The 21459-nt window shown below is 37.5% G+C and overlaps 1 protein-coding gene across 2 annotated transcripts in view; it reads left to right on the top strand.

Moving 5' to 3' along the window:
• Positions 1 to 21459, top strand: part of Fmn2 (formin 2) — a 298406-nt gene that overhangs the window by 58220 nt on the left and 218727 nt on the right. For both annotated transcript variants that reach the window (XM_059280275.1, XM_059280274.1), the window contains exons 3-4: positions 2165 to 2312; positions 16469 to 16524. In XM_059280275.1, the coding sequence (XP_059136258.1) occupies positions 2165 to 2312; positions 16469 to 16524 (204 nt within the window). The remainder of the gene's footprint in view (positions 1 to 2164; positions 2313 to 16468; positions 16525 to 21459) is intronic.

Below are 21459 nucleotides of genomic sequence, written 5' to 3'. Positions count from 1 at the left end.
TTAAGGTTATCTACCCCTTCATGGTTCAGTCTTGGCAGGTATTTGCATTTCTTCTAGGCTAGAAAATTTCTTGGCCTATTGCTGTCCATAAAATCCAATGATTCTTTGTAATGTCCATACTGTCGGCTATATTTCCTGTTCCATTTCTCAATTTGCTTGTTCTCTCTGTCTCTCTCTTAGTTTGGCTTTTGTTTTGTCAACTTTGTTTTTGAAGAACCACACACATGCACAAGTGTGTATTAATTTTTGTCTTTATTTTTGTGTGTATGTTTATGTATATACGTGGGCATGCATGTTGTGCCATGGCACATGTGTGGCGATCAGAGACAACTTGCTACTGGTCACTCTTCCCTTTTCCAATTTGGGGATCAACTAAGATCTTTATGCTTGGCAGTAGGGGCTTTTATCCACTGAGACAGCTCACTAGTCTGTATTTATATCATCTACTCATGGTTATCCAACTTTCCTGATGCTATCTATTGAAAACATTGCCCTGGAGGTTCATGTTTAATTATTTTGTATACAGACACATATATGTATTATATATATGTCATATACATTCACATATATAATACTCATATATATTCTTGGCCTTTAGTACCCTTTTCTTGCTAATTCTAGATTGAGTTTGCTTTGCTTTAGTTTTTATAGTTTAATGAGATGCATTGATAGGTTGTTTATTTGAGGTCTTTCTGCATTTTAGATGTAGGCATTCATTGCTATAAACAGCTCTCATTTACAACTTTTACTCTATTCCATAGGTTTTGCTTTATTGTGTTTTCATTTTTAAAAGTATTCAAAAATTATTCTTATTAAGTGTGTGTGTGTGTGTGTGTGTGTGTGTGTGTGTGTGTGTGTGTGTGTGTGTTGGGCACTATATATGTCTTGGCATGAGTGTGGTGGTCAGAGGGCAACTTGCTGGAGTCTGCTTTCTCCTTCCACCATGTAACTCTGGCTGGTTTGGAACTAACTATACAGACTAGGCTGGCCTTGAATTTGATAGTAGAGATCCTCTTGCCTTTGCCTCCCAAATGCTGGGGTTAATGGTGTGCAGCGCCATGCCTGACACAGGCATCTTTTGACACTGGACTATTTTATGGATTCTTAACCTATTACATAGATTTTAGAAATGCATCATCTACCCAAGTGAACTCATTTTTTTCATAATCTCACTCTGGAGATTATGATATATATTTCCCCTGTATCTACGTTCATTTCTACTGTGCTGTCTTTTTCTTTGCTTTAGTCAATGAGGATCAGAACATGGTGGGGAAGTGATTGCATCCCAGCAAAGAAAAAGCACAAAGGCATCTAGTGTATGCACATACAGATCATATGCATCCTAAAGGGATTGGCATGGTTCTGAAGTCCTGAGGATCAGTTCTGAGGTATTTATAGGCTTCCAAGGGAGCCACCCAGTTTGTCCCCTGGGATGAGTAAGATACACACAGGAACATTCTTTTTATTTTGACCACAGCTGGCAGAGCATTCCTTTGCCATAAGATTCCTGTATAATCTTACTCTTGCCTGGCTCATTGACTTTTTCATGTCCTTTCAATTCCAGCGTCCAATCTGGGACCCAAGATAAGTAGTTATTACTGTCCCCGTGGTGTCCAAGTACAGACTGTCCTCTGACTTTCCACCAGAGGTTAAACCATTTTTAATGGAACATCTTCTCAGTGTGATGATGCATGCTGGTAGTTCCAAATGATGGGGCAACTGAGAGGAACGATCACTTGCACCCAGGAGTTCAATGGCAGCCTGGTAGATAGTGAGAGAGGCCCTGCCTGAGAAACCAAAACCGAAGTAAGCCAAACTCAAACTACCAAAGATAAAGAGACATCATATTCAGATGGGTTAACGATGTGTTTTCAGGAAGTTGTGTAACTCTGCATCGGGAGTGTCTTATGACAGGCCCATGTGATATCTCTTCTTCCAAAGAGAGAGATTTAGGTTTTACTATAATAATAATAAAAAAATTGGGGCAGTTTGAAGGAATTGGTGTCTTAATGGCTCTATATTGAACAATGTAAGATACTATTTGAATGTTTTAGATGTGTCTGCATATCTGTGTGGTTTTTTTTTTTTACATTTTATATTGTATTAGCTATTTTTTTATGATTGAATTGATAACATTTCCATTTAAATACCTTTTTAAATATAGCAAGATCAGCTTTACACCTGGGCTGCAGTTAGTCAACCCACACATTCCATGGATTACAACGAAGGGCAGTTTCCCAGGAGAGAACCTTCCATGTGGCCACCATCCAGGCTTCCTGATGAAGAGCACAGTCCCAAGGACGTTGACACAGGTAGGACATGGAACAGCCAGCTTTGCAAGATTCTGTGATGTAATGTGAAGTTGCAACACTTGCTGGGTAGTGAGTCTTTAGTCTCTTGCAGGTATTATTATTATTATTATTATTATTATTATTATTATTATTGTTATTGTTATTATTTTAACACATCTCCTTCAGGAAACCCATTAAAATCAGTGGGAAGCCTGAGACACTGAAAATTCTCACGGCTGTCTCCAAAGCCGCCGGGCTAGCATGTTGAGGAGTAGCAGATATACTGATATTCTCCAGTAATTTCTGCATTTTCTAGAAATTGAGAACCATTGTCTACAGACACCCACCCCATTACCAGGCTGAAACTCTACATCCTATTTGGACTAAGAGACTCTCAGGGGACACTTGCTCCATTATCTCTGAATTTCCTTGCTTAAAGTTTTCTTTGTACATCTAAATGTTCTTTTCTTTACTTATAGAGATAACTTGGAAAGGAAAATAGAGATGTAAATTTGCTTTAATCTCACTTTAAAATAATTATAGAGTATTCCAATGTAATCTATTTTTTTTCCTGAAAAAATTATTTTCTTTCTTTTCCTTTTGTTGTCTTAAACTATTTTTGTGTATTGGTCTGGGAAGATACTATGAGACTGGCCTTGGTGTTCTTTGGAGGAACTCACTAGAATGGTGATTTCTTAATAGAATGTAGGTTCTCATGATAGACTAAGCAAGTAACGTCTTCTGATATAGAAATGAAGACTAAGTAGTACAGCATTGTTTCTACCCACAGATCCCCACCCCCCACACCAGATTTCCGGAAGTGATATTGTGAGTTTCAGGGCTTAGAACTTGACCACGCGCACTGTCTCGGTGAAAGAGAGATGGCCGAAGAAGCTTGGTATGAAAGGGCAACATATTAGACTGTGAATCTTGAGCTCTGCACTGCGTCAGCTTTGTGACGTTAGGCAAATTTCCAAACTGCTGCACGCATTTTCTCATCTCTGAAATGTTAATGAGAATAGCATCCCCCGGGTAGCATGAGTTAGAGGAGTGCATGGGTTCATGTAAAGCATCAGTGTTCAGAAGAGAGTGCCTGGGCCAATGGAAGTGTTTGGCCTTATTGTTATAATTATCATTAAAGTGATTTCATGTTATTATCTTCTTCATGACTTCCCGTTAAAATCAACCATGACTCTGTTAATGGTTTGCGAGGCTTCTGTCTACATTTTTGCACAGAGTTTCTACCCTCTTGTTTTTAATCTCAGTTTCTTGGCAAATGTATTTCATCATTTACTCTTTCAAGGAATGCACCAAATGGGAGTCTACACAGTACTCCACATTTCCCTTTTTTAAATGCCTTGTGTTTTGGAGAAACTGCCTAATAGTCACTAGTTGGCATATAATCCAAAAGAATAGAAAATAAACACAAGTGAGTGAGAGAACATAGAAAAATTCTTTCATGTAAATAAGATGCTGTTTACTATAATATTCATAGACAGTAGTTGATCAAGGGTCCAGGTAGATTTCTACACATCAAAATCTTCAGAAAAAAGAGAGTTTTGGCACAATAGTGCCTGAAAATCCAACATGCAAATATAGATATTGTTGGTTTTAAAAAAGAAAGGATCAAGTAAAAATTTTTATCCCATTATATGTATGCTTGTCTTTAGGCTAATACACTATTGGCTGAAATTCACTGGGACAAATACAGTGGTTTAAACAATTTCATTGAAAGCCCTCGGAACAATGGTTTCTCTCCTTTCCTACATTTGCATCGTTGGTTGGTATAATATTTTAATGCCCCTACTATATATTTTTCAGCATTTCTGGCCAAATTGATGACATTATTCTGTAATATTTGGGGATACTTTAAAAGAATTATAAATCTTTTGGTTACTGGAGGAGTACTTGGCTGAGAATGAATTAAAAGTGGTCACCTGAATTTTAGTTTGATGACGATGGCAATGGAGTCAGAAGAGGGAGATGATGACTTGGCTTTTTTCTTTATCGATTAATGTAGCTTGCAAAGTGCCTGAGCAAGTAATTTTTAATACAATAACCTTTCTCTTTTTAAAATGTGCATTCGTGAAGAAGATGATCGAGGTAAGTAGAAAATCATTTAAACCACCAACTTGTTTTTCTCTAATTGATCTGTTCTCTACCCCAATGAGCACAGAGTCTAAAGAATTCTAATGTTGCATTCATTTGGAAAAGCACAAGGAACATTCTCATTTCCAAGGAATCATACCACCTCCTCTCTTGTCAGTCAAGTGTAAGAATGAGACGCCAATATCACAGAAAATCCTATAGATGAATGTTTTATATCAACCGTGAGTTTTAATAGTATGATTATCATTAGTTGTAAACTATTTATTTACATACACGCAGCTGATAGTTACATACTATTGTGTGGTGACATCATACTTTAAATTGATAAATGCAACATGTGGCCACTTCAAAGCTTGTTTACTATTTGAAGAAGACAATCATTCAGGTCCAACTATTTTTTAAATTTTTTTCAAAACATTTTTGATGTTTTTTTTCCCTTGTCTCTTAAAAAATGATTGTTGATTCACACATCCAGCTAATTCAGATTTGTGCTTCTGCCTCTTCTGATTTTCTCGTGTTTTAATTTTTCCATAGTCACTTTTATGAACACGATTCTTCCAACCTTCACATATTCACTGAAATACTAACACTTCTTTATATGAAGTTTTAGTGCTGGAGTCAAGCCAAAGCCTGATACTTCTCCTCACCAGTGAAAGGCCAGATTCCTTTTATTCTTTTGCTTTCGTTCTTCTTCTTGTGCTTTTGGTACTGTCTCTGAGGATAGGACCATGATGTATAAAGTGACAATGTGAGATGTACAGAAGGCATCATGACTGGAAAATTCTGGAAAAAGAAGTGAGGGCATGGTATGATCAACTACTCTCAGTAGATGGAAGCGCTGTGAGAAAGAAAACCTTCTCACATCTTGTCTTCCCTTTCTCATGTCCCGCTTCATTTTCCTTTTGCGTTGCTTTTATTTTTCCTCCATAGCTTATTAGAATATTTTTCTTTTTGCTAATTTTCTATTCTGTTGTCATTGGTGCTATAGTGGTTAGCTATTATCTTTTAAAAATGCATTTAAAGATCCTATTTGGTTTGGTGTTGTAGCTGTTAAAGAAGTTTGCTTTTTCATATCTTAATGGCACTGGGGAAGTAAACCCTGAAGAGGAAGCTGTTGACAAGAAGTTTGATAAATAAAGTTGGAAGAGTTATCTACACCAACACAGAAACCCAAGAAGCATTAAAAAATAATCAAGGCAACATAGTTCCAGAAGATTATAACTCCTCAGTTACTGAGTCTAAAAATACGAAATGGTTGAAATTTCAAACACATAATTCAAAGGTCTCCTTATAAAAAAAATCAGCAAACTTAAAAAGGATAAAAACCAACAAACTTAAAAGGGAGAAAAATAAGCATATGAATCCAGTGAGAAATCAATCTAGGGCCTGGATAAGGATGCTTGTAATGTAGAAGAGAAGGTTAAGAATGTGACATACAGTAAGGACACTGAGGTTAAAACAACAACAACAACAACAACAACAACAAAGAAAACAAATAAAAAAACAAATTTACGAAATGAAAAATTCAATAAATAAAGATCATAGTGGAATGCATCACAAAAGACTGGGTTGATCAGAAGAAAGAATCTAAGAGGCAAGGCAAGGTCAAGGAAATGCAACATTCCTACATCCACAAAGAATAAAGAGGAATAGGGACCACAGTGACTTTCAGGAACTCTAGGAAATGTTGAAGACACAAAACTTAAAAAGTCATAAAGCAGCAGAAGGAGTTGAGATTAAAACCAGCAGACATGAAAAATACATTCAGTGACATTGTAGGGGAAACTCCCCAAATCTAGGGAAAAGAAATGGACATCCAAGCACAAGAAAGAATTTAGAACCCCAAATAGACATGCCTGAAAAAGAACCTCATTAAAACTTATTACTAGGTAAATACTATGATCAGAAAACAAAGAAATACCATTAGAAGCTGTATGACAAAATGTCCAAATCATGAAGACGTATCCACTAGAGCAACTAAAAGTCAGGACAGAATTCAATGCTATAGTTCAAGCCCTGGAAGTAAATAATTGCCAACCAATATTATTATACCCACAAAGTTATGTTTTAAAATCAGTGGAAAAATAGAAACCTTGTAAGATATGTAAAAATTAATACAAATTTATGACCACTGATCCAGCATTGGAGAAGGTACATAAAGGGATCTTCTACAGAGAGGATGAAGAGAGATGGTCTCAATTGTAAGAGCACAGGAAATAAATTGTAAAAGGCAAGCAGATGAACAAGTGAGAAATATGAAAGAGTCATATTTATCCAACTCAGTTAGACATCAAACCTCTAGTGTGAGGAAGTAAGAGAGAAAAGAACAAATACATTAAAATAAAACAGTAAAACCACCAACCTAATTAGGAGAATCAGCAAACCTTCTCAATAATAAATGAAAATGGTCTTCGTTCTCCAGTTAAAAGACACAGAAAGCTGATTGGGCTGAAAAACCAAACTCCAACTATTTTTGTTGTTGTTGTTGACAGAAATAAACTTCACTTGCAAAAACACAAGAAACTGGAAGTTAACAGGATGGGAATTCATCTCCAAAATATGTGTAAGCTGAAAAGAAACATGAGTAGCTGTGCTCATGGCAGAGGAAGCAGACTTGAAGCCAGAATAAGTCACAGGAGAAGAAAGGTAACTACACATTAGTAAAGGGAACAACTATAAATTGTTAGTGTTGGCACACTGAATTTCACAGAAGAATCACCAAAGGGTCAAATAAGGCCAGATACAATAATAGTGTTTTACTTGAACACCCCAGTACCATCAATAGAGTGACTTAGACAAACTACCAACAAAGAGATAAATTACATCATGAACCAGATGGACTGAATAGGCATATAAAGAAATCTGTCTGGCAGCTGAAGAGTACAAATTATTCTCAGAATCTCACCAAATTTTACCTACAGTCTACAATACTTTAGCATACAAATAAATTTTAACAAATAAAAATAATTGAAATAATTTATTGCATGCTATCAGATTATTATATAAAACTGGAAATCAGCTGTAAGAGAAATTTCAAACACTGGTCATGAAGATGGAGAAATATACTACTGAACAATTAGAGGATCTCTGAAGAAGTCAAGAAATTTAAAAAATTCCTAGAATTAAAAAAGAAAGAAAATAACAAGAACAAAATAAAAAAAGAACCCAGCTTACCATGGGAAATAGCAAGCCAGTTCCAAAAGGGGACATTTAAATACCACAGATAATACAAATAAATAAGTTAATGATAAACCTTAAGGTCTTAGAAAATAAAGAACAAATTAAATCCCAAATGAACAGTTAGAAATAATGTTCAGATTAAAAGTTGCTGAAATGAAGATTAAAAGAACAATACAAAGAATCAATGAAACAAAGTTGATTGTTAAAAAAAAGAGTTCAAACTTTTAGCCAAATGAACCCAATAAAAGAGAGAAAGATACAAATCAATAAAGTTAAAAATAGAAAAGGGGGCGGGACTACAGATAACAATAACATTCAGAAGATCCTAGGGCATATTTGAAAAAGCATACTTAAGAAACTAAGAAAAAAACTACAATAAATGAATAAAACCCTATACACATATAGTCAACTAAAATTAAATCAAGATAATGTAAAAAATTTAAACAGAACTATAATGAACAATGAGATAAAGTTATAATAACTGGGCTTTTAACCAATAAATAAGTAAATAAATAAGGAAAAGAAAAGTTTCCTGGATAGGATAAATTTCCTGCTGAATTCTTCTAGACTATTAAAAAATAACAAGAGCTTCTTAACTTATCCATAATAATAAAAAAATTAATGCTACTAAACTCATTGTGTAAGACCACTATTATAATCCGAGCAAGGTAAGGATGCATAAAAACAGAAAATACTAGACCAATGTGTCTTATATACACAGCAACAAAATTTCTCAAAACGTGGCTAATTGAATTCAATAGCACATTAAAAACATACACAAATTAAGTTGGTTTCATTCCCATAAAACAGAGATAGTTCAACTTATGCAAATAAATTATGTAAAGAGACTCAAGGATAGAAATTACATGAGCAGCTCAATAGATGCAAAAATCAACTTCCTTTCATGATCACAATACCAAAGTAAGTAGAAACAGAAGGGTCATAGCATGTATTAGACTATATTTGACTGACTTGTAGCCAATATTTTAAAAAATGTTAAAGATCTAAAAGCATTTCCAAGAATTAAATATGCTGTCTCCACTTTTATCAAATATAGTGTATGAAATATTAGCCAGATTAATAAAGACAAGGAAATAAAAGAGATACTAAGGATACAAACAGGAATGGGAGAAGTAAAATTATCCCTATTAGCAGAAGATATAATTGTTTACATAAAATACCCTAAAGAGTCCAACAGAGAACTTGTGGATTGATCAATATTTTTATCAAAATAGGAAGATACAAAATCAACATAGAAAATTCAGTTTTTAACAGACTAACAGAGGAAATATTCAAGAAAACAATCCCATTTGAAATAGCTTCAAAGAAAAGTCAAGAAGGTAAAAAATTTCTGTAATACAAACTTTAGAATATTAGGATAAAAAAACATGAAGATACTACAAGATGGAAAGGCTGCCTATGCTCATGTTTTGGCAGAACTAATATTGTGAGAATGATCATATAACCAAAATAAGTCTACAGATTATATGCAAAGCCCAGTAACATTCTTCATAGGAAAAAGTGTCCCAAAATCCACATGGAAATACAAAAGCTGCAGAACACCCAAAGCCATCCTAAACCCAAAGCACAATTCTTAAGAATACTCGATTTCACAGATTGTAACCATAGTTAAAAACCATGATGTTATGTTACTTGCACACAAACATTGTAAAGTATAAATAAAGGCAACAGGACAGTAGAATAGAGTAAAAACCCTAGAAATTAAACCAGTTAGCCAAAGCAACACAAAGTTTTGACAAAAGTGTTAAAAAATTACAAAGAGAAAACATAGCTTTGTCAATAACAGTGCTTAGAAAAATTAGATATTTATGTGTAGACTAATAAAACTAGATCCCAGTTTTAACCCCGCATAAACCTCCATTCTAAATAGATCAAGGACCTTAGCATGAGACCTGAAATTATGAAACCATTGTATACTTCATATAGGCACAGATAAGTAAAGGTTTTGGAGAAAGCTTTCGAGTACCTCAGAGCATATTAGAATGAAGGATTGCTTGACATTACAATTTGTGCAGCCAAGGAAAGTTTCAGCACAGTGAGATGACAGTCTTATAATTAAAAAAAAAAATTGTTGCTTTTTCTACACCTGATAAGGAGTAATATCTATAGTAGAACCAAAAAACTAAACAAAAATGAAAAACATCATTCAGTCAATAAATAGACAAATGAATCTAAAAGAAGTTAAAATAGAAAATATAAATGGTGATTAGATATATGAAAAAAAACTTCAGCTATAGGGAGGTATGTAGCTGAAAGTTTTCCTGTGTCCTGCCTGGCCCATGGTCAGGACAAATCTCTCTCACCCGTTGGTCCCACAGCTGCTTGGACCAAAATAAACACACACAGGCTAATATTATTTGTAAACTATGGCCATGACAGGCTTCTTGTTATCTAGTTCTTATATTTTAAATTAATCCATTTCTATAAATCTATACTTGGCCACATGGCTTGTGGCTTACCAGTACTTTTACATCTTGCTTCTCATGGTGGTGGCTGGCAGCGTCTCCTCTGCTCTGTCTTCTCCTTCCTCTCTCTCTAGTTAGAATGTCCCACCTAACCTTATTCTGCCTCACCATTGGCCAAACAGCTTTATTTATCAACCAATCAGAGCAACACATATTCATAGCATACAGAACAACATCACCCATCAGAGGTATACAGGAAAACTATGTTAATATTCAGTTTCATTTCAATCAGAACTGCTAAATATGAAAACAAGAATTAATGAATGGTAGTCAGGCTGTGTGGGGGATCATAGTACACTGTAGTGGGAATAAATTAAAGTAATTATGTCCTTCATAGTGAAAGGAGGGAATTAGAGATCATGGTAAGCATAACAAGACTCAATATAAATACTACATGTTTTCACTCATGTGTAAAAGCTACATTTAATGTATATAATAAATGTACATGCAATAAGAGACATGCAAGTAGGTAGGAAGGTTTGTTTAAATGTGATACTGTTGATTGGGGGCAATACTGGTTAATGCAGAGGGGAAAGCAAATAAAACATTTTTTTAATGCAGAATGTGTGTGTGTGTGTGTGTGTGTGTGTGTGTGTGTGTGTGTACATGCAACTTGTGCACATACATGTTTAGTGAGTGCAGAAGGAGAACTATGGTGAGGGGATCTCTCAGTGGGAATTGTCAAGTAGGGCAGAAGAGTAAAGCAGTGATGTGTGTGTATGCACACACACATATATGCACAAAAGTATCTTAATGAAACCCATTATTTTGTGTGTTAGCTAAAGAGAAATTAGTAAAAAGAACAAAAACACCTAGATGGCCATTTAATCAATTTACACATAATCAAAGAATTAATTAAACTGAAAGTTCATCATCACAGTGGACAGAAGAGAAATGAGTAGTTGTAAGGAAAGGGTTGAACATTCTCACTTCACTCAGGTCCTTCACAGTTCCAAGACAATGACACTGGACAAGCAACAAATACAGGTCTGCTTAAAAAAGCAGTACAGGTACAGAGTCCTGGAGGAATAAAAAATAAACAAAAATCTGTGCGTGTGTGTGTGTGTGTGTGTGTGTGTGTGTGTGTGTGTGTGTGTGAATGTGTGTGCCTGTGTGTGAATGGTTGTCAGTGTGTATGTGAGTGTGTCTGTGTATATGTGTGTCTGTGTGTGTAAGTGTGCGTACGTGAGTGTGTGTTTGAATGACTGTGTTCATTTATTCATGTATCAAGTAAGAAATCTAATAGAAGCTTCCTGGGGAAATCTTCCAACCGTGTTTATTTTCTGGCTGAATGAATCGTATTTGTTCAAGAAAACATTTTAACAGCTTATGAATATCTAAGATGCACAGAATGATCACAAAGGGAGATGGATCAAATGAAAGGAATTTAGTATGAAATAATAAAGTGAATTTGGGTTCAGTTAGCTCGCTGCAGTATATCTCAGAAGAATCTGCAATATTTTTTTTTTTTTTGGACTACAGAGAAATAGAAGTTTTATTATAAGCAATATTACAAACATTGAAAAAAAAATTCCAGGTCCAAAGCCATTTACTGCTACAGATGGCCTTGTATGCCACACCTTCTTCTGTTATACATTACACTACCATCCTTATTGCTAGACAAGACCTGCTAAACAGCACTTAATAGCTGACACAACATAGTAAGCATCACGTATATGGCACGCCTTGTAATCCCATAAATTTCTAAGCTCACTGAATCTGAAATATTTTAAGGTAGTTGGAAACTTATTCCTTAATTTCACAGTGGAAAGGGGGGCATGAACAATTGTGTGCTGTCTTCAATTGTCATGAGATTGAAAGCAACAGTTGCTTAGGGAAGTACACGCTTTCTAGCCTCCAATATCCAGATGCGATGTTTCTTATGGTCCCCAAGAAGGAGGATTTTGAAGGTCTGGAGAGGCTAAGTGGTCAAGAGTGATTGCTGCTTTTTCTGAGTTTACTATCCAACAGCTCATGACATCCTGTAAACACAAGGTCCAGGGGTCCTAACACCCTTCTCTGTCCCCCATGGACACCCACACACATGGGGCATTCATACAATCAGATATATGCATGCATAAATAAAAATAAAAATTAAATCTCAAGAGAGATACTGTATGGTGTACCAAAATGTGGTATCACCGGCCCATTTCTGTTTTATCCAAATGTTTTGACACTGTCTAGCTAATAAGCTAATGACGGAGTACCAATGATGAGGTGTTGTGCTCTGTCTTCCTGGACTTGTCATACAATCCAGGGATAAAGGATGGATTGTGTTTCAGAGTATAGTATGTCATGTATTTTCCTTTTAGCCAGCTGGTCCTGAGTGTGAATATCTCCTATTGGCAGTGTTGGGATGATTCTTGATCAAAGAATCAAGCAAGAGCATATGGATGAGCTTACTAGAACATGTTAAGGTTTCCTTCCATTTTTACTTGTCAGAGACATACTGTATTAGAATTAGAAGACCATATATGAGTCTCCAATCATAATCCATGCAATTTAAATTCTATTCAATAAACTGTCTCTTAAATGAACTAGATTTGAACAAAGCTGATGTATTTCAGTAAGGAAGATGTGATCCAGGGAATTTTGTGCATGTTACTTACAGTGTAAACTGAAAAGAATATCTACTTGATGTATTTTGTATTTTTGGGCTGGTGATTTAATTTTCTTTCCATTTTTAGTAGAGAGACATATGCAGCTGATCATATTACCTTCTCTTGCCAGTAGTCAGGTATGGTCGTTTCCACCTGTGGTCCCACACTTGTGAAGTGGAAGCAGCTGGATCATGAGGTTAGCCTGTGTTGTATAATGAAGCCCCGTCTCTAAAACACGAACAAACAACAGACCACATCAAATCGCGCTTGTAGGAACCCAGAACTTTAGATTCTGCTGAGAATTTCGTGAGGTTATTTAAGAAATACAGAACATCAAAAGAATTGCTGAGGATATTATTTCTCCCTCTCTGCTTTAAGGTATTCTTTAAACCAAAATGGTCTAGTTTCTGTTTGTGTGTTTTTCAAAGGGACAATGGAGGCGGCAGTTTTCAATGTATCCTCAAAGTGTACTCATTGTGTTGACTCTTCAACCATTGTGACATCTGATGGAGACACTTCCAGTCTCAGAGCTGGTTGAAAGTGATTCTGAAAAAAAAGTCTTTGGGTCCTAGATTGAGGGAAAAGTTAGAAAAAGGTGGATCACTTTATATAAGGGACAGTCACGTGTATCGGGGAAGCTCAATACAGGATTGAACTAAACTGCCTTCTCAAATCCACCTACTCAGAGAGTGGGTCTTGAACTGTCACTCACAAGTCAACCATTGCTTCCTGCATGGTATCATTTCTTACCCACTACATAGCACTTTTGTTATTTGTAATTCTTTTCGCTCTTTTTCCTTCCAGTATCTTTTTCTCTCTTCTATTTTAGTGTTCTCCTTCTTCTCCATATCTCTACTACTTTTGATCTTAGTTTTCATTTATTTTCACTTTAGTTCTTGGTGGTGTTAGTTCATTTTTACTTTTCATCTGAGCCTCTAGATTCCTACTTTGTGACTTTGTAGGGTATTTTGAGATGCAAATTTTTCTTTTCTGTTTTAACACAGGGATTCAACAAAAGATCAATAATAAAATAAAATAAAATAAAAATAAAAAGGATGGAGATAAAGGGAGAATGAACCCAATCTAGTTACCTGCTGAATGAGATGGAGGGAAGCTGAGAATCTGAATGTAGGGGTTCACAATATCTGACTGATAATTACTCTAATAAACAGTTTTATGATTATATTATTCTGTTGAACACGCTTGTCAACATTGCCCACCCAGGCCTTAGAAGCTGCCTTTTGTGGACAGTTTGCCAGTTTAAGAACTGCAGAGGAAAAAAAAAAGCTAGGAATCCATGTGTACATGTCTAATGTAAAAAACAAACCCTAGATTATAAGCAGGAGAGCCGTTTGCTCTTACTGTAATATTTAGGTGGGAAGAAGAAGAAAGGTACTTCCCTCCATCTCTTCTTCATCCAGGACTTGTCTGTGGGTCTCTATTTGGGAGGAAGCAGAAGAGATAGAAGCAGATTTGGGGTTTTCTGTATTAACTGTTGATTAGCTTTCAGACAATAGATCTCTGTTCAAATGGAGATGACGTGGGTGCCAAGTTCCACATAAGCAGAATGTGCTCTTGTTGATTAGCCTGATGAAACAGTGTTGTCTGGGACAATAGTTGCCTTTTAAAGCCTCTTGTTTATATTCTAGCACACTCTGACATCTGATGGCAAGTGGCTATTGCATGTTATTCTCTGGTCTTTGTTTTTAAAGATAAAATCTTAGCTGAGGTTCAGGAAATAAGTAGATAGAAGGCTGATACATACTACCTTTTAAGAGTTTGTTTCTCCTCCCTAACAAGGTTGCTCAACTTTTTTATGGTAGCACTATTTCTTGGTTTGATACAGTGTTTCATTTGTTCTGGTTCTTATATTCACTCTGTAACTGTTTTGAGCACTTACTCTTAGCAAACACTGCTCTGTTTGTACAACAGGTCATTAAAAGTACCTGCTTGCATGGAGTGTATGTTATGGTGGAGTGTGTTACTTAGTTTTTCATTGTTGTAAAAAATGCATGATAAAATCAAATCATAGAATGAAAAAAATTATTGTGGTTCATGACTTCAGAGGTTTCTATTTGTGGTAAGTTGGTCCCATGATTTTGGATCTGTGGTAAAGCAGACCATTGTGTGTCTGCTTCATATGGTGAATCAGAGCAGTTCCCTTTTTAACAACCGGGAACTAGAGAAGGGTGATGTATAGGGTCCCATTATTTCCTTTAAGGGATGCTCAAAGTGACCAATGATGCCTCATCTTCTAAAGTTCTGACCTCACAATAACACCACCAACTTGAAGTCAAAACCTTGAAGACATAAGTATTCAGGGAACCTTCTTGACTCCAAAGATAACATAGACTAATAGATAAGTAGCAAAGAGATGAACTGTGGAATGTAGGATATGATGACCAATCCTTTGGAGCAGATAAGGGCTGGGAACCAGGGAGTCCTAGAGAGGTATGAAGGTACAGTTACAATAGAGTACACAGAAGTGCAAGATGAAAAAGAGGTAATGCCATGTGGCAGAATGTAGATGGTTAGAAATGGGTTGATTTCAGTTGTAAGAGCTAGTTAGTAATAATCCTGAGCTATTGACCGAACATTTATAACTAATATTACATCTTCATGTCAGTTATTTGGGAATTGGCAGGCGGAAAAGAAAAGTCTGCCTATAGGCCTGAGCAAAATTCTCAGAGAAGGGACCAAGGAGCCAAGGAATGGTGAGATTGTGGGTATAAGGAAAGAAGAGTGTTTTAGGAAAGGTGCATGTTTCCTGTTAGGGTAGGAGCATAGTCAGCTAGTGGGGAAGGGGGAATGGTTCCACGGATCAGAAAGCATAGGCAGATGATACAAGGCCGGTAAGCCTGTGTTGAGGCTATGGTGTTCATCCGAGTACAAAGAAAGCATTTGATGCAGCTTCACGGTACAGCACACTCTGTAAACACTAACTACACAATATATGTCTGCAGCACTCTTGTGCGCATCAGTTACGACACTTACAGACAGTGACTACTCTACCTTATTTGCAGTGCCTTGTACATACCCCTGTTCCTAACAGACAAAAGACTTAAACTCCTACATTCATCTTGCCAGTGAATGGGCTGCTCATCTCTAAAATGCAGAGGATGGAAGAGATATTTTCATATTCTTAAATATTCACACAGAGGATACCTCCCTCTAGCTTAAACAACAGCAGCAGCAGCAACAACAACAACAACAACAACAACAACAACAACCTCTGTTTATCCTCATGTGTTTCCAGTATGATAAGTTTATCATTTTGCAGAATCTCAAATGACAAGAAAGACTGAAGGTAGAAAATCCCTTCAGAATCCCTTCTTACTTGTACCACTTGGTGGCAGTATCTGTCATCCCTCACTGAAAGCAGAACTGAATTTGTCAGTATTTTCAAGAGCTTTAAAATCCCTTACTTCAAGACTGAGGTGGTCTCATCATGTATGAACTTTCACTGAGTGAATAACGCCATTGACATCCTTAAGCAGGGACTTTTGGGGAAAATAAAAAAAAAAACAACTGGGAAAAATAATTAAGGCTGGTATGCAGAGCAGAGCATAGGGCTACTCCTGTTTGTGAAATAGCGAATGACACAAGTGTGTGTCATCATGTGTTTGTTATACTGAAAAGCAGTCATATTCTCATGATGAGCTAATAGAATTGGAAAAAAAACCTGGATATTTTTGGTACTTACTGTGAAAATATACATCTAGTGCAAGTTTTAGCTTTTAACTGAGGAAATGGGAAATTTTATTCTTTAAGGTATTGACTGTCTGCTTCCTTTCCAATCCAGAACCTCAATCCTCTATTTTGGAAAGCCCGAAAAAATGTTCAAACGGTGTCCAGCAGGTAAGAAAACCTCATTAGGATGGTGAATTCCCATTTCCATTATTTACCTTAAAACAGTGATCGGTCTGTGATTGACATTCCTATCTGCACAGATGGCTGGTTTGCCCGAGTATTAGCTCCCAGGGGAATCCTTTCAGGCAAAATGAAATGCTTCTTTTAATTTATAGTTTATAATTCCATCCATCCTTCAAGTAGGACCAAGTACAAGCTCTAGAGATCTCTTAACATTCTATATCCAACCAGAGAGCTGTCCCCAGTGTTTGCTGTCCCCAGCAGAAACTTCAGGCCACCTCAGGAAATGTCTGTGCTGAAGAATTTTGGCATGGCCTTTCTAATATCTAGTAAGACACCTTTCCAGTGTGCTGTGGATAGGAACAAGGCCTTCCTGCATGGCTGGCAATGACTGTGTTATTGAGCCCCCAAGACTCAATTGATTTAGAGGATGAGACATTTGATGGCATCTTTTTATACACCTTTATCTATTACTACCCATGTCTATAATCCCCATGCTGGGGAGGCAGAGACAGGTAGAGCCTAGAAACTCACTGGCGTAGTCACATTGGTGGTTCTAACTTCATTGAGAGACCCTGCAAAGGTGGAAAATGATTAAGGGAGATTTTGGATATTGAATTATGGCCCCCATATGCACACACAAACATGCTCTGACACATATGCAGCCATGCATATACACACAGAAATAAATAATTTAAAATGTCCAGAAAAGAAACACTTCCTAGAACACCTACTGTGGATAGCAGTTGCTCTTCTGGATGTACAAGGAGCTGTTGAGCTGATTTATAATTATTCCCAACTATGCTTTTGACATTGGTTTCATACTGCATAAGCTAGTCTACATTGTACACAAATAGGAAGGAGATTGCTTCTGGTCTATGGAAGATGAGAGGGCCCTCACTTGAACTCTAAACCTATGTTCATTTCTGGTTATAGTGGCATATGTAGATTATGTAGGACGTGGTGTTCTCCCCTCTGAACTTGAGAGCTGCTGGCATTTGAGAACTCTTCAAAGTGAAGAGCAAGTTCTCTTTTAAAAATAAGTTTATTGTTACATTGAAGTGCTCATCTTGGAAGCGAGGTCAGGCTATGAGGTTTGCTTAAATTTGAACAGTCCCAGGGTTCTCTACAACACGCCAGCTGGATGAGCTTTTACTGTTCAGAATCAAGCTGCTGTTAGGGACATACCCAGCTTTCTGTTGTTTGTATCCAAGAAGAGACCTGTCCTGACGTAGGTGCACTCGACATGCCTGGTGGCATCAGCTTGTAGTTATTTAATTAGCTGCAATGGTTAGTTTACCCTAATCAGAGAAAGAAAGCTAAAATTATAAAACTGGAATAGTAAAACCAGCAATGGTAAACAAATAAACAACAGCAAAAATCTATTGCATTGGAGCTAGATGGATGGTTCGGTGGGTGGTTAAGAGCCGTGGCTGCCCCTTGCAGAGGACTGGGTTCAGTTCTTATGTATGTATTTATTGACCTATGTAGTCCTTACAGTGATACTTTAAAAAATAGCTACTATGTTTCCCCTTCTACTGAAAAAGTGATATTTGGAGGAGCTAAAAAAACTCTGCTAAAACTATAAAAGCCTTAACAAGAAGCTAAAATTGGAGCATATACCTTTTGTAAGAGTCAGATCTCTAGATTTATAATAGAGATATATAAGCCTATTATTTCACTTTTGTCTCTTTCTTTTGAAGTTTTACTCTAACTTCAATGTGTTAAATTGTATTAATTTTAGTGTTTAATTGCTTGGGTGGGCTGATTTTACAGTTTCTGCCAAGTAAACCCTTTGCAGTTTGCATCTTGGTCACTAGAGGGCAGCTCTGCACCTCTAAATTGCCACTGCGGCTGGACAAGGAATGCTCCAGGCCAGTTTGTTGTGTGGATGATGATGAGAAGCAGTTTGCTGGCCCATCCAGCGCTGTGTGTATTATTCTGTGGTTGGAATAGGAGATGTTCGGGACTGCTTAGCCAGACCTCCAATGCCTTCCTCAGATGTGTGTTCAGGCACCTGTTCTCTCCACTGAAACTTTTCGGAATTTGTTGAACGAATTTTGAGTGTTATTCTGCCCCATAATTAGCAATTCTAAGTGTCCAACATCCCTAGAAACAGCACATACGTGACCCCTGAAGCGCCTTTGCAGGACCAGGATTTGCATGCTGTCTGCTGTGCGTCCAGACTGTCGGGTGCTGAAAGAAAGCACAGTGGACTCTCATGAGCAAAGAGATGAACATAGTTACTTTTTCAGTGCTTCTGTGGAGAGTCTTACAGAATCCAGGAGGTCATTCTAAAGACAAAATTACATTCTTCAGATCTGGATGACTTTTCCAAAACATTTCTTTGCCATGGTTAACTTTAAACTTCAGTGCTCGGGCCATTTTCCTGCCTCAGCTTCTCACATGTGCCCCTTGACCAGGTGCTTGCTGATTCTTTTAAGTTCCTACTATGCTCAGAAGACTGTGTTGTCTGAGGAATTGTGCCGTGAAATTAAAATGGAACTTTTTTACCTTTCACACATACCCTGCGATATTTAAGCTTCAGTGTAAATGGAAAATCCTTCAGGCCCAACTCAGTTTACGATCATTTTAGTTGCTCACTCAACACTTCAACAGTGTTTAGACAGTGGGTCTCAGGAGGTGCAAGGTGGTCAGGATGGCAGAGAAGCACAGATACCCAGTGGCTGAGATACAGGCACAAACCTGGTAATACTTGATGAGGGTGTTTACCATGCTATGCCCCAGGGATGACAGAACTTTTCTGGGAAACTTTTTGTTTTTTGGGAACTCAAAGGAGATCAGAGAATAGTGTAGGTATTTTAACATCCAAAAAAGGAGGAGAGAGTCTTGTTTCAGGTTTTTGTCGTTGTTGCTTTGATTCAAGGTCTCACTGTGTACCTCTGTCTAGCCTAGAACTCACTCTGTAGATCAGGCTGGCCTCAAACCCATAGTGACCCACTTGCCACAGCCCCCTTTCCCACAAGTGCTGGGATTAAAGGTGTATGCCACCAGGCCCAGCTCTTGCATTGGTTTTAAAAATGAAAAGCAGGCAACCTCTGGGAAGCAGTAAGAGTGCGTGTTTAGCATGGTGGGAAAGAAATGGATGCCACATAGTATTTTTGTTTTACTCCAGAGTCGCGAGGGCTTAGAGATACAATGAAACTAACAGCTTGTTCTATTGAGTTTTAGATGATGTACAATCAGTTCATGCCACACAGCGTTGTCAAGGGGAAAAGATACGCCATTCAGGAAGTGAATCTGATGGGATTCACTGAGGAGACTCCCTTGCTTATGAAAGGATACTTTCCCATGATCATACATCTTTGACCTGCTGTGTACTAGGATGCTTACAGGAGACAGGGAAGATGTGAAGACCTAAGACCACAGGGCCCTTTCACGTTAGCACGTCTATTGGTGTCGTCCTTGATCAGGTCTTGTTTAGGCGGCCATGTTGATGATGAGATGCTGTGGGCGTGTCTTCTCTGATATTTCTAGGAGATGAATTCTCACCTAAACACCTGGATCCTCTGGCTCTCCTAACCTTTCTGGCCCCTCTGCTGCTGTGGCCCTCGAGCCTTAGCTGCAGGAGTTGTGTTATAGGCATTTCAGTTGGTGCCGGGCACCGCTAAGTCACTTGCTCTCTGCATTTGATTGGCTGTGGTTTTTCTGTAATGATTTCCATCTGTTGTGAGGAGATGTTTCTTGAATGAGGGGTGAGACCTGTACTTATCTGTGGGTCTATAAGGACAAATATTTAGAATGTAGTTAGAAATTATGCTGGTTTAATAAAGTGGCGGTTGCATTTCAATTTCAAAAAATAAAAATAATATGTATTTTAAAAGAACTTAAAAAAACTAAGAAACAAAAACAAAAAAGCAGTCAGTTTAGTTACAGGGCTGTATCTTTTCCATATATCTATAAATCGACTTACAAGATACAGTGTAACTGCCAAGATATTTAACGTATGTTGTGGAATACTGGAGTAATTAGAGAAATAAAAAGATTGTGGAGAGACTGTAATGAAGAATAGTTTCTGAGGAAGGTGATTTTTTTCATCAACTTAATTTGCATGAGTATGGGAAGAAGAGTATTCCATATGGGAGAAGAAAGTAGAGGAAGTGAACTTGGCATTCGGGTGCCACTGTCCTGTTGGCTTGACTCTCTCCTCCTATGGAAACTTGGTCCACTGCATGGACTGGACAATGATTGAGCCCAGAGCCCCTTGTTATCTGGATTATAGCCACAGTGTCCTCACGAATCTCCTTACTTCCAGTTTTGACCCCTTCTAATCTCTTCCTGTACGTGGCCCCAGAATTATCTTTCTGAAAACACAAATTTGTTTACCCCTGATATCTGCTTCGACTTATTCAAGGACTGCTCGTTGTGTCTCTAAAAGGTCTCAGGCCTGTGAGTTTGACATGCAGGGTCCCCCTCCTGCCATTGCTGCCTTGGCTTTCTCTCGCTGTCTTCCCTACAGATAGATTCAGCTTGGTGGTCTAGGGGGAAAGCATCGTTTCGTGAAGACTCCACTATCCGTTGTATTTGCCCTTGCATGTCTCTTGTCTGTTCTCATATGCCCTGTTATAAGATGGACATGATTCCATCTTGACTTCCTCTTAGACACTGTGTGAAAAGCCTTACTCTCCAGAGCCCTTTTGGAGTCTTTACACTGTAGCTACTGTGCCCATGCCTCTGTCTAGAATCACTGGATTTAAGCACAGGGATCGAGACCCTTAAGGATAATGCAATTAGTACTTTTCTTTTGTCTCTCCAGTATCTAGCACAGAGCCTGGCAGATCAAGAGAACCCAGAGAAATGTTTGATGAATGAATACATAGATGATGACCATATGGATGAGAAAGAACAAAGGGCATGTCTCAGGCACTTGTATACAATTCACTTGCAGAGGATCATGGGCTG

This window comes from Peromyscus eremicus, chromosome 15 (assembly GCF_949786415.1).
Source record: "Peromyscus eremicus chromosome 15, PerEre_H2_v1, whole genome shotgun sequence".
In the NCBI taxonomy this organism is placed as follows: Eukaryota; Metazoa; Chordata; class Mammalia; order Rodentia; family Cricetidae; genus Peromyscus; species Peromyscus eremicus.
The sequence above is the reverse complement of the archived record's forward strand: the minus strand, read 5'-3'. Positions and strand labels throughout refer to the sequence as shown.